The sequence below is a fragment of the Hypanus sabinus genome, unplaced genomic scaffold (genome assembly GCF_030144855.1).
Source record: "Hypanus sabinus isolate sHypSab1 unplaced genomic scaffold, sHypSab1.hap1 scaffold_2920, whole genome shotgun sequence".
Lineage (NCBI taxonomy): Eukaryota > Metazoa > Chordata > Chondrichthyes > Myliobatiformes > Dasyatidae > Hypanus > Hypanus sabinus.
The window spans coordinates 1-15,561 of NW_026781069.1; the positions used below are offsets into that span (position 1 = coordinate 1).

Consider the following 15,561-nt stretch of genomic DNA (forward strand, 5'->3'; position numbering starts at 1 on the left):
CCCGTCCCCCATCGTCCTCCCTCCTCTCTCAGTCTCCACCCTGCCCCCCTCATCCCTCCCACCTCACCCGTCTCCCTCCCATCGTCCTCCCTCCTCTCCCAGTCTCCACCCTGCCCCCCTCATCCCTCCCACCTCACCCCTGTCTCCCTCCCATCGTCCTCCCTCCTCTCCCAGTCTCCACCCTCTGTCCCCCTCATCCCTCCCACCTCACCCGTCTCCCTCCCATCGTCCTCCCTCCTCTCCCAGTCTCCACCCTCTGTCCCCCTCATCCCTCCCACCTCACCCGTCTCCCTCCCATCGTCCTCCCTCCTCTGCCGGTCTCCCTTCACCCTCTGACCCCCTCATCCCTCCCACCTCACCCGTCTCCCTCCCATCGTCCTCCCTCCTCTCCCAGTCTCCACACTCTGTCCCCCTCATCCCTCCCACCTCACCCCTGTCTCCCTCCTCTCCCACCCTCATCCCTCCCACCTCACCCGTCTCCCTCCCATCGTCCTCCCTCCTCTCCCAGTCTCCACCCTCTGTCCCCCTCATCCCTCCCCACCTCACCCGTCTCCCTCCCATCGTCCCTCCCTCCTCTCCCAGTCTCCACCCTCTGTCCCCCCCTCATCCCTCCTGTCTCCCTCCCATCGTCCTCCCTTCCTCTCCCAGTCTCCACCCTCTGTCCCCCCTCATCCCTCCTGTCTCCCATCCCATCGTCCTCCTCCACCACTCCCAGTCTCCACCCTGTGTCCCCCTCATCCCTCCCACCTCACCCCTATCTCCCTCCCATCGTCCTCCCTCCTCTCCCAGTCCACCCTCAGTCCCCCTCATCCCTCCCACCTCACCCCCTCTCCCTCTCCATCGTCCTCCCTCCTCTCCCAGTCTCCACCCTCTGTCCCCCTCATCCCTCCCACCTCACCCGTCTCCCTCCCATCGTCCTCCCTCCTCTCCCAGTCTCCACCCTCAGTCCCCCTCATCCCTCCCACCTCACCCCTCTCCCTCTCCATCGTCCTCCCTCCTCTCCCAGTCTCCACCCTCAGTCCCCCCTCATCCCTCCCACCTCACCCCTGTCTCCCTCCCATCCCAGTCTCCACCCTCTGTCCCCCTCATCCCTCCCACCTCACCCGTCTCCCATCGTCCTCCCTCCTCTCCCAGTCTCCACCCTCTGTCCCCCTCATCCCTCCCACCTCACCCCTGTCTCCCTCCCATCCCAGTCTCCACCCTCTGTCCCCCTCATCCCTCCCACCTCACCCGTCTCCCTCCCATCGTCCTCCCTCCTCTCTCAGTCTCCACCCTCTGTCCCCCTCATCCCTCCCACCTCACCCGTCTCCCTCCCATCGTCCTCCCTCCTCTCCCAGTCCTCCACCCTGTCCCCCTCATCCCTCCCACCTCACCCCTGTCTCCCTCCCATCCCAGTCTCCACCCTCTGTCGTTCCCCCTCATCCCTCCCACCTCTGTCCCCCTCATCCCTCCCACCTCACCCGTCTCCCTCCCATCGTCCTCCCTCCTCTCCCAGTCTCCACCCTCTGTCCCCCTCATCCCTCCCACCTCACCCCTGTCTCCCTCCCATCGTCCTCCCTCCTCTCCCAGTTCTCCACCCTCTGCCCCTCCTCAGTCCCTCCCACCTCACCCCTGTCTCCCTCCCATCGTCCTCCCTCCTCTCACAGTCTCCCCTTCACCCTCCGCCTCCCTTATCCCTGCGCATCTCCCTTCACCCTCTTGACCAACCTCAACCCCGTCTCCCTCCCAGTGAGGAAAGCTAATGGCATGTTGGCCTTTATAACAAGGGGAGTCGAGTATAGGAGTAATGAGGTCCTTCTGCAGTTGTATAGGGCCCTGGTGAGACCACACCTGGAGTATTGTGTGCAGTTTTGGTCTCCAAATCTGAGGAAGGACATTCTTGCTATTGAGGGAGTGCAGCGTAGGTTCACGAGGTTGATTCCGGGGATGGCGGGTTTGTCATATGTTGAAAGATTGGAGCGACTGGGCTTGTATACACTGGAATTTAGAAGGATGAGAGGGGATCTGATTGAATCATATAAGATTATTAAGGGATTGGAGACGCTAGAGGCAGGAAACATGTTCCTGATGTTGGGGGGAGTCCAGAACCAGAGGCCACAGTTTAAGAATAGGGGGGGGGCCATTTAGAACGGAGTTGAGGAGAAACTTTTTCACCCAGAGAGTGGTGGATCTGTGGAATGCTCTGCCCCAGAAGGCAGTGGAGGCCAATTCTCTGGATGCTTTCAAGAGAGAGTTAGATAGAGCTCTGAAAGATAGTGGAGTCAGGGGATATGGGGAGAGGGCAGGAACGGGGTACTGAGTGTGGATGATCAGCCACGATCACAGTGAATGGCGGGGCAGGCTCAAAGGGCCGAATGGCCTACTCCTGCACCTATTGTCTATTGTCTATCCTGTTGGATATAATATTTACTATAAACGACTGTCATTGCGCATTTGAACAGAGATGCATCGGAAAGATGTTTACCCTATCGTGTCTGCGAAGGATGTAAGTGATAAAGTCGATTCAGTTCCCATTCCCATCCCTCGAACGGCCCCCTCTGGGATGACCAGGTGGACTCCGGACCTCACGACGTGCCTCGTCGCGGCCCCCCGTCCCAGGACGTTGTGGGGGCTTGCTCCCGGAGCCTCCTGCTTACCGGCAAGGTTTCCGGCAGGTCTGGAAACATCCCAGGACATCCCCGGTGTACTCCTTGTACAGCTGGAAGTAGCAGTGCCCTGTGGGGAGGGGGGGAGAGGGGTTAGAGAAAGAGGGAGCAGGACAGAGAGGAGGGGGAGAGGCAGCGACAGAGAGAGAACGAGATTAAGAGGGAAGGGGTAGAGAGAGCAGGATGGGAGACATTGGCAGGGCAAGAATGAGGGAAGAGTGAGAGAGAGAGACAAGGGAGTGATAGTTGGGGAAGGAGGAGTTCGGGGAGGGTCACACACAGAGGTTAACACCCTCAGTAATGAGACAGTGGAGGCCCAATGGTTTCCCTTGGTGACCAAACTGAGAGGCCTGAGGCCTATACACCGGGCCCTTAGTAACAGGATGGAGAAGGCCTGGGGCCTACGTCGAACGGGACACTAAACTCTCGGGCTTCATGGAGCATCATCACGAAGAATGAGAGGGGATCTTATTGAGAAAATAAGAAAGAGGAGCAGGAGTCGGTCCCGTCGAGCTTGCCCCGCCGTTCGATAAGATCACAGCTGATCTGGCCATGGGCTCATCTCCACCGACCTGCCTTTTCCCCGTCACCCCCTGCTCTGCAAAAATCTACCCAACCTTGTCTTAAAAATATACTTAGTGAAGGAGCCTCCACTGCTTCATGGGGCAGAGAGTTCCACAGATTCACCCCTTCCCCCCGGGAAAAGCAGTTTATTGAAACATGGAAAACCTACAGCACAATACAGGCCCCTTCGGGCCCCACAAAGCACGTCCCTACCTGAGAACTCCCTCGGCTTTACCCGTACCCCTCTATTTTTTCTAAGTTCCACGTACCTATCCAGGAGTCTCTTAAAGGACCCTATCGTGTCCGCCTCCGCCCCATTCCACGCACTCTGCGTAAAAAAACTTAACCCCGACACCTCCTCTGTACCTAAACTGTGCCTTCGACATCATCTACGGCATTGGACTTCTGCTGCTCGGTTAGCAAACCTGCCGGCGATAATAAGCCCGACTCAACCCTTTGGACTCCCCTCTCCTCCGAGCCGGGTGGTCCGGTGAGGACGTGCGCCGCCCTGTTCCGTTCGTCTCCAGGAATGACCGCGACTGCCCCCCACAAACCGTGGCCCGTCGCTACCTGTGAAGCCTTCCGGGCCACCAGCCCTCCGAAAGAGGCCTCCCGGCCCACCGGCAGAGCGCGAGGCGCCGGGCGCTCTCCCTCCTCACCGCGGCGGAGAAATCGGCACCCGCGGACGGTCTGACCGAAACCCTCTGCCGGGGCGATGCGGGCCGCGCCCGGGGGCGGGTTCCCGTCGCACCTTCCGCGCAGGCCGCCTTCTCCCCTTCCGGGTCACCCCAGCCACCACGCGGAAGCTTCCGACGTGCGTCAGGGGGAATATGTCAAGAGCGGTTTAAAAAAAAAGAGATCTTTTCCGCCCCAGCACTTCTTTCCGAGGGCAAAGGGGACGGATCCGCCTGCATTTTCCGTGACCAGCCGCCGCCCCGAGTTCGGAGCCCATCTCCGAACCCGCGCTGTGGCCGTTAGCGGACGACCCTCGTGTGGGTTGGAAGTGCTTCTCCGCAGCGTTAAGGGAGTGTGAATGTGACACGCCCCGCGGGTACCTTGTGACTGTCTTATAACCGTGATGTAATCGCGTGTCTTGTGAGCACGATGTACGGTCGGCCCTCCTTATCCGCGGATTCCGCACGCGCGAATTCAACCGCGGATCGCGAAAACCCGGAAGTGCTCTTCCAGCACTTGTTGCTCGAGCATGTACAGACTTCTTTTCTTGTCATTATTCCCTGAACAATGCAGCACAACAACCATTTTACATTGTATTCCGTATTATAAGTAATCTAGGGATGATTTAAAGTATACAGGAGGATGTGCATGGGTTATCGTGGATCGGGATCGAAAAAAATCGGAAGTTCTCTGACTAACTAAGTCAGAACAGGTGCATCCAGTATTATTTAGCAACAGTTAGTCAAACGTTTGTCGTAGTATATAGTATATATTTTACCTTTCTATGCATTTAAAACACTTAATAACGTATGTTTCAGCGCCGGGCTTGGGAACGGAAGTTCTCGGGACAGACCGCTCCCGAGTGCCGGGTTGAAGTGAGGGTCAAAACCCCAAAACCCAATAATTAAACCACTGCGTTGCTCAGTAATAATTGTAGCTTTCATCGGGGCAGAGCCTTTCTCACTTTTTCCTTTAAAATTGTTCTGCTCGTTGACCGACTGTAGCCCAACACTTTTCCGATAACCGGTGGCGTTTTGCCTCTTTCTGATCGCTTTATTGTTTCCACTTTATTTTTAATCATGATCGTGATTATTTTTGCAAAGAAAAACACCGTGGGTACAGAGATGAGCCGCTGGGTCCTAATGTCCACCGCACCGAGACGGGTTAAATAAGGTCCGGGGTTCCACCGGGTCCTAACGTCCACCGCACCGAGACGGGTTAAATAAGGTCCGGGATTCCGCCGGGTCCCGATGTCCACCGCACCGAGACGGGTTACATAAGGTCCGGGGTTCCGCCGGGTCCTGATGTCCACCGCACCGAGACGGGTTAAATAAGGTCCGGGGTTCCGCCAGGTCCTAACGTCCACCGCACCGAGACGGGTTGAATAAGGTCCGGGGTTCCGCCGGGTCCTAATGTCCACCGCACCGAGACGGGTTAAATGAGGTCCGGGGTTCCGCCGGGTCTTAATGCCCACCGCACCGAGACGGGTTAAATAAGGTCCGGGGTTCTGCTGGGTCCTGAGGTCCACCGCACCGAGACGGGTTAAATAAGGTCCGGCGTTCCGCCGGGTCCTAATGTCCACCACTCCGAGACGGGTAAAATAAGGTCCCGGGTTCCGCCGGGTCCTGAGGTCCACCGCACCGAGACGGGTTAAATAAGGTCCGGGTTTCCGCCGAGTCCTAATGTCCACCGCACCGAGACGGGTTAAATAAGGTCCGGGGTTCCGCCGGGTCCTAACGTCCACCGCACCGAGACGGGTTGAATAAGGTCCGGGGTTCCGCCGGGTCCTAATGTCCACCGCACCGAGACGGGTTAAATAAGGTCCAGGGTTCCGCCGGGTCCTGATGTCCACCGCACCGAGACGGGTTAAATAAGGTCCGGGGTTCCGCCGGGTCCTAACGTCCACCGCACCGAGACGGGTTAAATGAGGTCCGGGGTTCCGCCGGGTCTTAATGTCCACCACACCGAGACGGGTTAAATAAGGTCCGGGGTTCCGCCGGGTCCTGATGTCCACCGCACCGTGACGGGTTAAATAAGGTCTGGGGTTCCGCCGGGTCCTGATGTCCACCGCACCGAGACGGGTTAAATAAGGTCCGGGGGTTCCGCCGGGTCCTAATGTCCACCGCACCGAGACGGGTTAAATAAGGTCCAGGGTTCCGCCGGGTCCTGAGGTCCACCCCACCGTGACGGGTTGAATAAGGTCCGGGGTTCTGCCGGGTCCTAATGTCCACCGCACCGAGACGGGTTAAATAAGGTCCGGGGTTCCCCCGGGTCTTAATGTCCACCGCACCGAGACGGGTTAAATAAGGTCCGGGGTTCCGCCGGGTCTTAAGGTCCACCGCACCGAGACGGGTTAAATAAGGTCCGGGGTTCCGCCGGGTCTTAAGGTCCACCGCACCGAGACGGGTTAAATAAGGTCCGGGGTTCCGCCGGGTCTTAAGGTCCACCGCGTTGAACAGGTTGGAAAAGGGTCTTGAGCGTCCCGCGCATTATGGTATCTGCGGTGGGGGGGGGGGGTGGTCCCAGATCCGATCCCTCGCGGATAAGGAGGGCTGACTGTAATTGTCTTGTGATGGTGGGGTGATGTCATTTTCCCGCCAGTGTGAGGTCACGTGATGGGTGGTTCCGGCAGGTATGTCTCCCATCCACTCCGTAATGTACTGGTTAGGCACAGGAGTACGTTCGGCCAGAGACTCATTCCACCGAGATGCAACACAGAGCGTCATAGGAAGTCATTCCCGCCTGTGGCCATCAAACTTTACAACTTCAGCTCGGAGTGTCAGACACCCCGAACCAATAGGCTGGTCCTGGTCTGATTTCCACAGCATAATTTACTTATTATTATTCAATTGTTTATGTTTTTTATATTGCTATATTTCTTCACTATTCTTGGTTGGTGCGGCTGTAACGAAACCCAATTTCCCTCGGGGTCAATAACGTATGTCTGTCTGTATTGGAGAGAGAAGACCTGACCAAAGTTCGGGAACCCGAAGGCTTGAGTAAAGCTGGTGTCATTCGAAGGTTTTATAAAGGATCGACCTTATTGGGTCTCCGTTCAGGAATAGTGGCCTGCACCTGACATAGCCCCTGCAAGATCAGGAAGGTTTGTGCAGCATTCACCCTCCAGCAAAAAAAAAGGTCAGTTCCTTTAAGCCGTTTTATTTCCTTCGTCGTGAATCCTTTGGACGAGGCATCGTTGGGCTGGGATCGGCAGTAACGTCTCGTCTTCGAAGAAATCAGTTCTCAGGGAAGTCTCTCCTTACTGACTGTATAAATCACTTGGGCTTTCGAATTTACCACTTTAAGACTGTTTGAGTTTACCACTTTAAGACTGTTTGAATTTACCACTTTAAGAACTATTCCAGAGGCTGGCTGTTTGTTGAATTACCGAATGTATAGCAGTTAATTTCTGGTTAAGTTAGTCGTTTGCTTACATCTCACTTTTGTTGAGCAGAGTTTAATAAACGTTGGTGTTCGTTTATAAAATCAGAATTCTATACTCAAATTCAACCCTCAATTCAGACTCAATTCAACCCTCCTGATGAGGGTTTCGGCCCGAATCGTCGTCACTACCTCCTCCCACAGGTGCTGTCTGGCCCGCCGAGTTCTGCCAGCGTTTTGTGTTTTTTATTTATTTCCGGCATCTGCAGATTCACTCGTGTTGCCTCTCAATTCTATATTCATTGTTGCCCTCCGTGCAACAGTGAGGCAACGGCTGGGGGTGTTCACAGTGGAGGCCAAGTCTCTGGATGCATTCACGAGAGAGTTCTTAAAGATAGTGGAGTCAGGGGATATGGGGAGAGGGCAGGAACGGGGTACTGATTGTGGATGATCAGCCATGATCACAGTGAATGGCGGGGCAGGCTCGAAGGGCCGAATGGCCTACTCCTGCAACTACTGTCTATTGACGCGTCACCGGGTCTGGCCACGGACCTGTCAGTGTAATTGGGAAATCCTAAGGAAGAGAAAGGGCTGCGACGGGCCTTGGGGCACCCGCCACTGCTGGCATTTCCTCAGAGCACTGGTGCAAAGGTCCTGGGGCGCCAATGGTGTGGCCGCAGTACGTGATGCTCGGCTTAAAGGATTCACCGCTGTTGCGACGCGCTCGGAGCCCATCACCTTCTAACCTTTCCCAACACCCCCTCGGGCTCTCGGAGATGTCCCTTGCCGTGGAAACGGAGAAAACCGACGGCACAATACAGGCCCTTCGGCCCGCAAAGCTGTGCCGAACCTGTCCTAAACCTTGTCATCCAGGTGCCCGGGAAGACTTGCAGTGCCTGGCTTCGTGCCAGAGTGTAGAAGCCACTCCAGAAATTAAGCCTATTGCAGCAATGAAACCCTCCGCGGGCGGTTTTGGTGAGAAACTCTGGACTAAGTGTGAGGGAATCTTTGCAGAGAGGGAGGGGGGTAAACGGGGTTGAGGAATTAATAGCAGTAATTTATTACATGATTACGAAAATACAGTCAGATATATTGGAGGAGTTCTGGATGTAGCTGCAGGTGGTTGAGGATATAGACAGGCTGCAGAGTTGGGCAGAAAAATGGCAGATGGAGTTCAATCCGGACAAGTGTGCAGTGATGTATTTTGGAAGGACAAACCAGAAGACAGTACAGGATTAATGGTCAGTTACTTAAGAGTGTGGATGAACAAAGGGACCTTGGGGTTCAAATCCATACATCCCTCAAGGTCGCTGCCCAGGTTGATATGTAATTAAGAAGACCTATGGGATGCTGGGCTTCATTAACAGGGGGACTGAGTTCAAGAGTAGAGAGGTCACGTTACAGCTCTACAAATCTCCGGTGAGACCGCACTTAGAGTATTGTGCTCAGTTCTGGTCACCTCATTATAGGGAGGATGTGGAAGCTATGGACAGGGTGCAGAGGAGATTTACCAGGATGTTGCCTGGTTTGGAGAACAAGTCATATGAAGCAAGGTTAGCAGAGCTGGGACTTTTCTCTTTGGAGCGTAGAAGAATGAGAGGGGACTTGATAGAGGTCAACAAGATTATGGGAGGCACAGATAGGGTGGATAGTCAGTACCCATTTCCCAGGTCACCAATAGCAGACACCAGAGGGCATAGGTACAAAATTAAGGGAGGGAAGTTTAGGGGAGACATCAGGGGTAAGTTTTTTTACACAGAGGGTTGTGGGTGCCTGGAGCGACTTGGCAGGAATGGTGGTGGAGGTTAAAACATTAGGGGTATTTAAGAGCCTCTTGGACAGGCACATGGATGAAAGAAAAATGGAGGGGTCATGGGGCAGTGTGGGTTTAGTACTTTTTTAAAGGATTATATGGGTCGGCATGACGTGGGGGGCTGAAGGGCCGGTACTGTGCCGTAGTGTTCTGTGGTTCTATGACTCTCCTTCCATCCCCGTCTGTGAGGAGGCCACTGTGCCGAAGAATTTCCCTCTAACTTTCACCACCGGGCTGACGGAGACCTCAGAAATCTCCACAGCCCCTTTCCTCTTGGCTACTTGGACTGCTGGCCCACGGGCTCCACTCAGCCTGCAGCTGGATCCTAGACTTCCTGACTGGGAGAGCTCAGTCAGTCCGGATCGGGAGCAGCATCTCCAACACCATCACACTGAGCACGGGGGCTCCCCAGGGATGCGTGCTCAGTCCACTGCTGTTCACTCTGCTGACCCACAACTGTGCTGCAACACACAGCTCGAACCACATCATCAAGTTCACCGATGACATGACCATGGTGGGTCTCATCAGCAAGAATAACGAGTCAGCTTACAGAGAGGAGTTGCAGTGGCTAACGGACTGGTGCAGAGCCAACAACCTGTCTCTGAATGTGAACAGAACAAAAGAGATGGTTGTTGACTTCAGGAGGGCACGGAGCGACCACTCCCCACTGAACATCGACAACTCCTCGGCAGAGATCGTTAAGAGCACCAGATTTCCTGGTGTTCACCCGGCGGAGAATCTCACCTGGTCCCTCAACACCAGCTCCTTAGCAAAGAAAGCCCAGCAGCGTCTCTACTTTCTGTGAAGGCTGAGGAAAGTCCATCTCCCACCCCCCATCCTCATCACATTCTACAGGGGCTGTATTGAGAGCATCCTGAGCAGCTGCATCACTGCCTGGTTCGGAAATTGCACCGTCTCGGATCGCAGGACCCTGCAGCGGATAGTGAGGTCAGCTGAGAAGATCATCGGGGTCTCTCCTCCCGCCATCACGGACATTTACACCATGCGCTGCATCCGCAAAGGAAACAGCATTATGAAGGACCCCACGCACCCCTCACACAAACTCTTCTCCCTCCTGCCGTCTGGGAAAAGGCTCCGAAGCATTCGGGCTCTCACGACCAGACTATGTAACAGTTTCTTCCCCCGGGCTATCAGACTCCTCAATACCCAGAGCCTGGACTGATACCTTACTGCCCTATTGTCCTGTTTATTATTTATTGTAATGTATGCACTGTTTTTGTGCACTTTATGCAGTCCTGGGTAGGTCTGTAGTCCAGTGTAGCTTTCTCTGTGTTGTTTTGTACGTAGTTCAGTCTAGTTTCTTGTACTGTGTCATGTAACACCATGGTCCTGAACAACGTTGTCTCGTTTGAACTGTGCACTGTCTCAGTCGCCCTCTGTCCAGCGGACACTCTCTCCTGGATAACCACCGGCTTCAGTTTGGCACCCGCGAAACGCCACTCACGCACTTGTTTTGTTTCAGCTTTCTGGACCGGGCAGTCCCGAGAGGATTTCCCGTCAACCATGTTGTTTTACTGCTCTCTGATCGAATTCATAATCTGTTCCTCCCTGCGGGTTTAGTCTGAGCCAGCGCACTAACTTATCCTGTAAGATCTTAAATTAAAGCCTTATTATATAACCTCTTGGAACCTGAATGGCTTGAACCAACCGATTAAGTGTATTAATTTCTTTAAGAAATTAAAAACACTCCATATAACCACATAACAGTTACAGCACGGAAACAGGCCATCTCGGCCCTTCCAGTCCGTGCCAAACGCTTACTCTCACCTATTCCCACTGACCCGCACTCAGCCCATAACCATCCATTCCTTTCCTGTCCATATACCTGTCCAATTTTACCTTAAATGACAATATCGAACCCGCCTCTACCACTTCTACTGGAAGCTCGTTCCACACAGCTACCACTCTCTGAGTAAAGAAGTTCCCCCTCGTATTACCCCTAAACTTTTGCCCCCTAACTCTCAACTCATGTCTTGTTTGAATCTCCCCGACTCTCAATGGAAAAAGCCTATCCACGTCAACTCTATCTGTCCCCTTCATAATTTTAAATACCTCTATCGAGTCCCCCCCCAACCTTCTACACTCCAAAGAATAAAGACCTAATTTGTTCAACCTTCCCCTGTAACAGAAGTGCTGAAACCCAGGTAACATTCTAGTAAATCTCCTCTGTACTCTCTCTATTTTGTTGACATCTTTCCTATAATTTGGTGACCAGAACTGTACACAATACTCCAAATTCGGCCTCACCAGTGCCTTGTACAATTTTAACATTGCATCCCAACTCCTATACTCAATGCTCTGATTTATAAAGGCCAGCATAACAAAATCTTTCTTCACCACCCTATCCGCATGAGATTCCACCTTCAGGGAACTGTGCACCATTATTCCTGGATCACTCTGTTCCACTGCATTCCTCAATGCCCTGCCATTTACCATGTATGTCCTACTTGGATTATTCCTACAAAAATATAGCACCTCACACTTATCAGCATTAAACTCCATCTACCATCATTCAGCCCACTCTTCTAACTGGCCTAAATCTCTCCGCAAGCTTTGAAAAGCTACTTCATTATCCACAACGCCACCTATCATAGTGTCATCTGCACACTTACTAATCCAATTTGTTGACATCACTCCACACTGACATTATGTTTGCGCACGGGACTGATATCCGTAGGGGGATAAAAATCTTTGTTTTTAATTTTGGAGGGGCTCTCACTTTCGCTCTTCATCAGTAACTAAAACTAGAGGGGTGACTATTTTTATTAATTTTTAAATCCCTTTTGTACATTTTAATGCTGTCACTGATTCAGTTGGAAGATATTTAACTGTCACTGGCTTGTAATGTGGTCAAAAGGTAGCTTTGGTGTGTGCGTGTGTGTGCGCGTGTGTGTGTGCATGTGTGTGTGCGCGTGTGTGTGCATGTGTATGTGTAACTGACGTAGATTGCTCCGAATTTCTGAAGAGGTTATTTTCTGCGCTGCTGAATTTAAATCGATGTAAGTTGATCACGGGCGCTGACTTTAACTGCTGTCTCGATCCTCTGACCAATAGGTAATCAATGGCTTCCTAATAAGACCGCGACCCGAATTAACCAGGATACGGTTTGGTCGAAATTTGGAGATCTCTGCATCCCAAAGATAAGGAGTTCTCTCTTTCTTTTCTCCATCGAAGCCTCACCTCGTGGGGTTCCGTTTCAGTAGCGGGACGCCCCGGGGAAGGTCTCGCCGCAGCAGTGTCCGGCTTGCAGCCAGGGATGGCGGGGGCTTCGGAATGGGCGTCGTCCAATGGGGCGGGGGGGGGGGGTCTTTTCTTTTCTCTCTTGCTGATCCGGGGAGAGAAGACGACAGAAAGGAGGGGTGGTAGGGTGGTAGAGAGAGGGTGAGAGAGAGGCGGACGGAGAGAGAGAGAGTGAGAGAGAGGGGTGAGAGAGAGTTGCGAGAGAGGGAGAGAGAAGGGAAGAGAGAAAAGCAGAGGGGAGGATGAGAGGAGAGGAAAATGGTTGGGGGGTGGGGAGAAGGAGGAGAGGAGACGGGACGGCGGGCGTGCGCTCAGCGGTGGGAGGGGCGGGCGCGGGGGGTCCCGAGCGACCGACCGACCAGCGGAAGGGAGGGGGACTCACCCCAGCCGCGGTGCCGGTGCGAGTCACAGTACTCCGAGCCGGGGGGCAGAGGGTAGCTGTAGTGAGCACAGCCACAACGGGACACCATGGTCAGCTGGAAGCACGAACGTAGACAGGCCTGTGGGGGGAGAGAGCGGAAAGGGAGGGCGAGAGGGAGAGAGAGTGAGGGGGAGAGGGGGTAAGGGAGAGAGGGGGAGAAAAGGGGAGAGGAGGTGAGAGAGAGGGGAAGGGAGAGAGAGGGTGAGTTGCAAGAGGGTGAGAGGGGGAGAAAGGGAGAGGGAGGGGGAGAGGGGGTATGGGAGAGGGAGAAAAGGGGAAAGGTGAGAGGGGAGAGGAAGGGGGAGAGGGAGTGAGGGGGAGAGGGGGTAAGGGAGAAAGGGGAGAAAAGGGGAGGAGGAGAGAGAGGGTGAGAGTTGCGTGAGAGAGGGGGTGAGGGTGAGAAAAGGGGAGAGGGTGAGAGAGAGGCGGACGGAGAGAGAGAGAGTGAGAGAGAGGGGTGAGAGAGAGTTGCGAGAGAGGGAGAGAGAAGGGAAGAGAGAAAAGCAGAGGGGAGGATGAGAGGAGAGGAAAATGGTTGGGGGGTGGGGAGAAGGGAAGGGGGAAATTGCCATTCCGTGTTCAAACTCAGGGCTCCCCCACTCCGCCCGGGCCTGACCCCAACCGCCCTCCCCTCGGCCCCTCCGCCCACCCCACCCGGGAGACCTTGACCGCGTCGGAATCGACCTCTTACCCAGGGGCGTCCTCCGCAGTCATCAACCGCGCACCCCTGCCCCCCGGGGGGGACTCCACTCCACTCCCGCCGGGAGCGTTGCTGAGCGTCCGCCCTCGAGCACCCCATCTCCCCACCGCCACCCCGGGGCACCTCCCACGGCCTCATCCGAGTTGGTATCGGCCTCCTCCCGGTCCCGGGACGTTCAACCTCCCCCCTCCACCCCTCCGAGGGAGGAGCGACAAGGATACACCCCCTCCTCCACCTACCTGCTGAGTGTAGGCCCCTCGATAGAGGTTGGTGACTTTGAGTTCGCTGCCGTCCCACGTGCAGTCTCCATACTGGCCCCCCAGCCGGGACACCTCCTCCTGGAAGACACAGGGGCCCGGGGGCCGTCAGGGCCGTTCCCGGATCCCGCCCGACCCCTCCCCCTCCCCGATCCTCAGGCGCCCCGACCGGTTGGGGAAACGGACGAACTCCACCTTAAGTACACCCGCGGACTCGGCTCCCACCACCCCCCCCCCGGCTAAAAAAAGATAAGTCCCTTCTCACCCTCAATTGTGAGGCTGTGCCCGCCCGTTCCGGGTACCCCCACCAGAGGGAACGGCCTCCCCACACCCGCCCTATCCAGCCCTCTCGGTAGGTGTCAATGAGCACCCACCCCCCAAATCCCAGCCAGTGCTGCCGAACGTTAACACCTTCGTTCCCGGGAGCGTCCTCGTCAAACCCCCCCCCCCTTGACCAGAGGACTGAGAGACCCTCAAACGGGGTGGGCTGGGTGGAGCTGAACTCGCCCGGTACCTTGTGCATGCTGATCGAGGTCTCGAGCCCGGGCTGGATGTCAAAACCCCCGTCCTCGAGGAACGGGACGGTGTCCGGGCTGTGCACCATCACCCGGGCCCCGGCCGAGGTGGTGAGGAACGGGGTCCGGTCCATCTGTGCCGTGTTGAGGAGCAGGGACAGGCCTGTGGGAGACAGAGGGAGTTTCACACTGTGTCTGACCCCGGGAGTGTGTGATGGGACGGTGAGGAGGGAGATTCACTCTGTGTCTGACCCCGGGAGTGTGTGATGGGACGGTGTGGAGGGAGTCACTCTGTGTCTGACCCCGGGAGTGTGTGATGGGACAGTGTGGAGGGAGATTCACTCTGTGTCAGACCCCGGGAGTGTGTGATGGGACGGTGTGGAGGGAGATTCACTCTGTGTCTGACCCCGGGAGTGTGTGATGGGACGGTGTGGAGGGAGATTCACTCTGTGTCTGACCCCGGGAGTGTGTGATGGGACGGTGTGGATGGAGATTCGCTCTGTGTCTGACCTCGGGAGTGTGTGATGGGACAGTGTGGAGGGAGATTCACACTGTGTCTGACCCCGGGAGTGTGTGATGGGACGGAGTGGAGGGAGATTCACTCTGTGTCTGATACCGGGAGTGTGTGATGGGACGGAGTGGAGGGAGATTCACTCTGTGTCTGATACCGGGAGTGTGTGATGGGACGGAGTGGAGGGAGATTCACTCTGTGTCTGATACCGGGAGTGTGTGATGGGACGGTGTGGAGGGAGGTTCACTCTGTGTCTGACCCCGGGAGTGTGTGATGGGACGGTGTGGAGAGAGGTTCACTCTGTGTCTGACCCCGAGAGTGTGTGATGGGACGGAGTGGAGGGAGATTCACTCTGTGTCTGACCCCGGGAGTGTGTGATGGGACGGTGTGGAGGGAGGTTCACTCTGTGTCTGACCCCGGGCGTGTGTGACTGGACAGTGCGCCACTGACCGTTCCCTTTCCCGGGCATCAGCGATCGCCAGTGCTGGTTCTCTCTGTCTCCGTTAAAGGTGTAACACTGCCCGTAGATGGGGTGTTGGAAGCTGCTGTAGTTGCTGTTGGAGGGAGGAGATATGGACGTCAGGGGGTGCACACTGGCCTCCCCAACTTCCCCCACCTCCCCTCCATCGCTCCTCTCTCTCCCGCCCTCTCTCACCCCATCTCTAGTCTGCCCCCCTATTTCTTCTCTCCCCGTCAAATACCCACTTTCTCTCCCGCCCACCTCTCTCAGTCTTTCTCCCTCCTCTCTCACCTCTCCTCCCCTTCTCTCTCTCTCCCCCTTAATTTTCACCCTCTCAGTCACCTATTCCATCTCTCGT

General features: G+C 55.5%; 1 protein-coding gene across 1 annotated transcript; it reads right to left on the minus strand.

Moving 5' to 3' along the window:
* Window positions 1-2,440: 2,440 nt before the first annotated feature.
* LOC132388279 (amiloride-sensitive sodium channel subunit alpha-like) lies at window positions 2,441-15,305 on the minus strand. The gene is made up of 5 exons (XM_059960614.1): window positions 15,194-15,305; window positions 14,232-14,395; window positions 13,700-13,798; window positions 12,722-12,839; window positions 2,441-2,715 (listed from the first exon to the last, which is right to left on the minus strand). Exons 1-5 carry the CDS (start codon window positions 15,210-15,212, stop codon window positions 2,633-2,635), a joined length of 483 nt encoding a protein of 160 aa, XP_059816597.1. The 5' UTR covers window positions 15,213-15,305; the 3' UTR covers window positions 2,441-2,632.
* Between the last annotated feature and the right edge of the window lie 256 nt (window positions 15,306-15,561).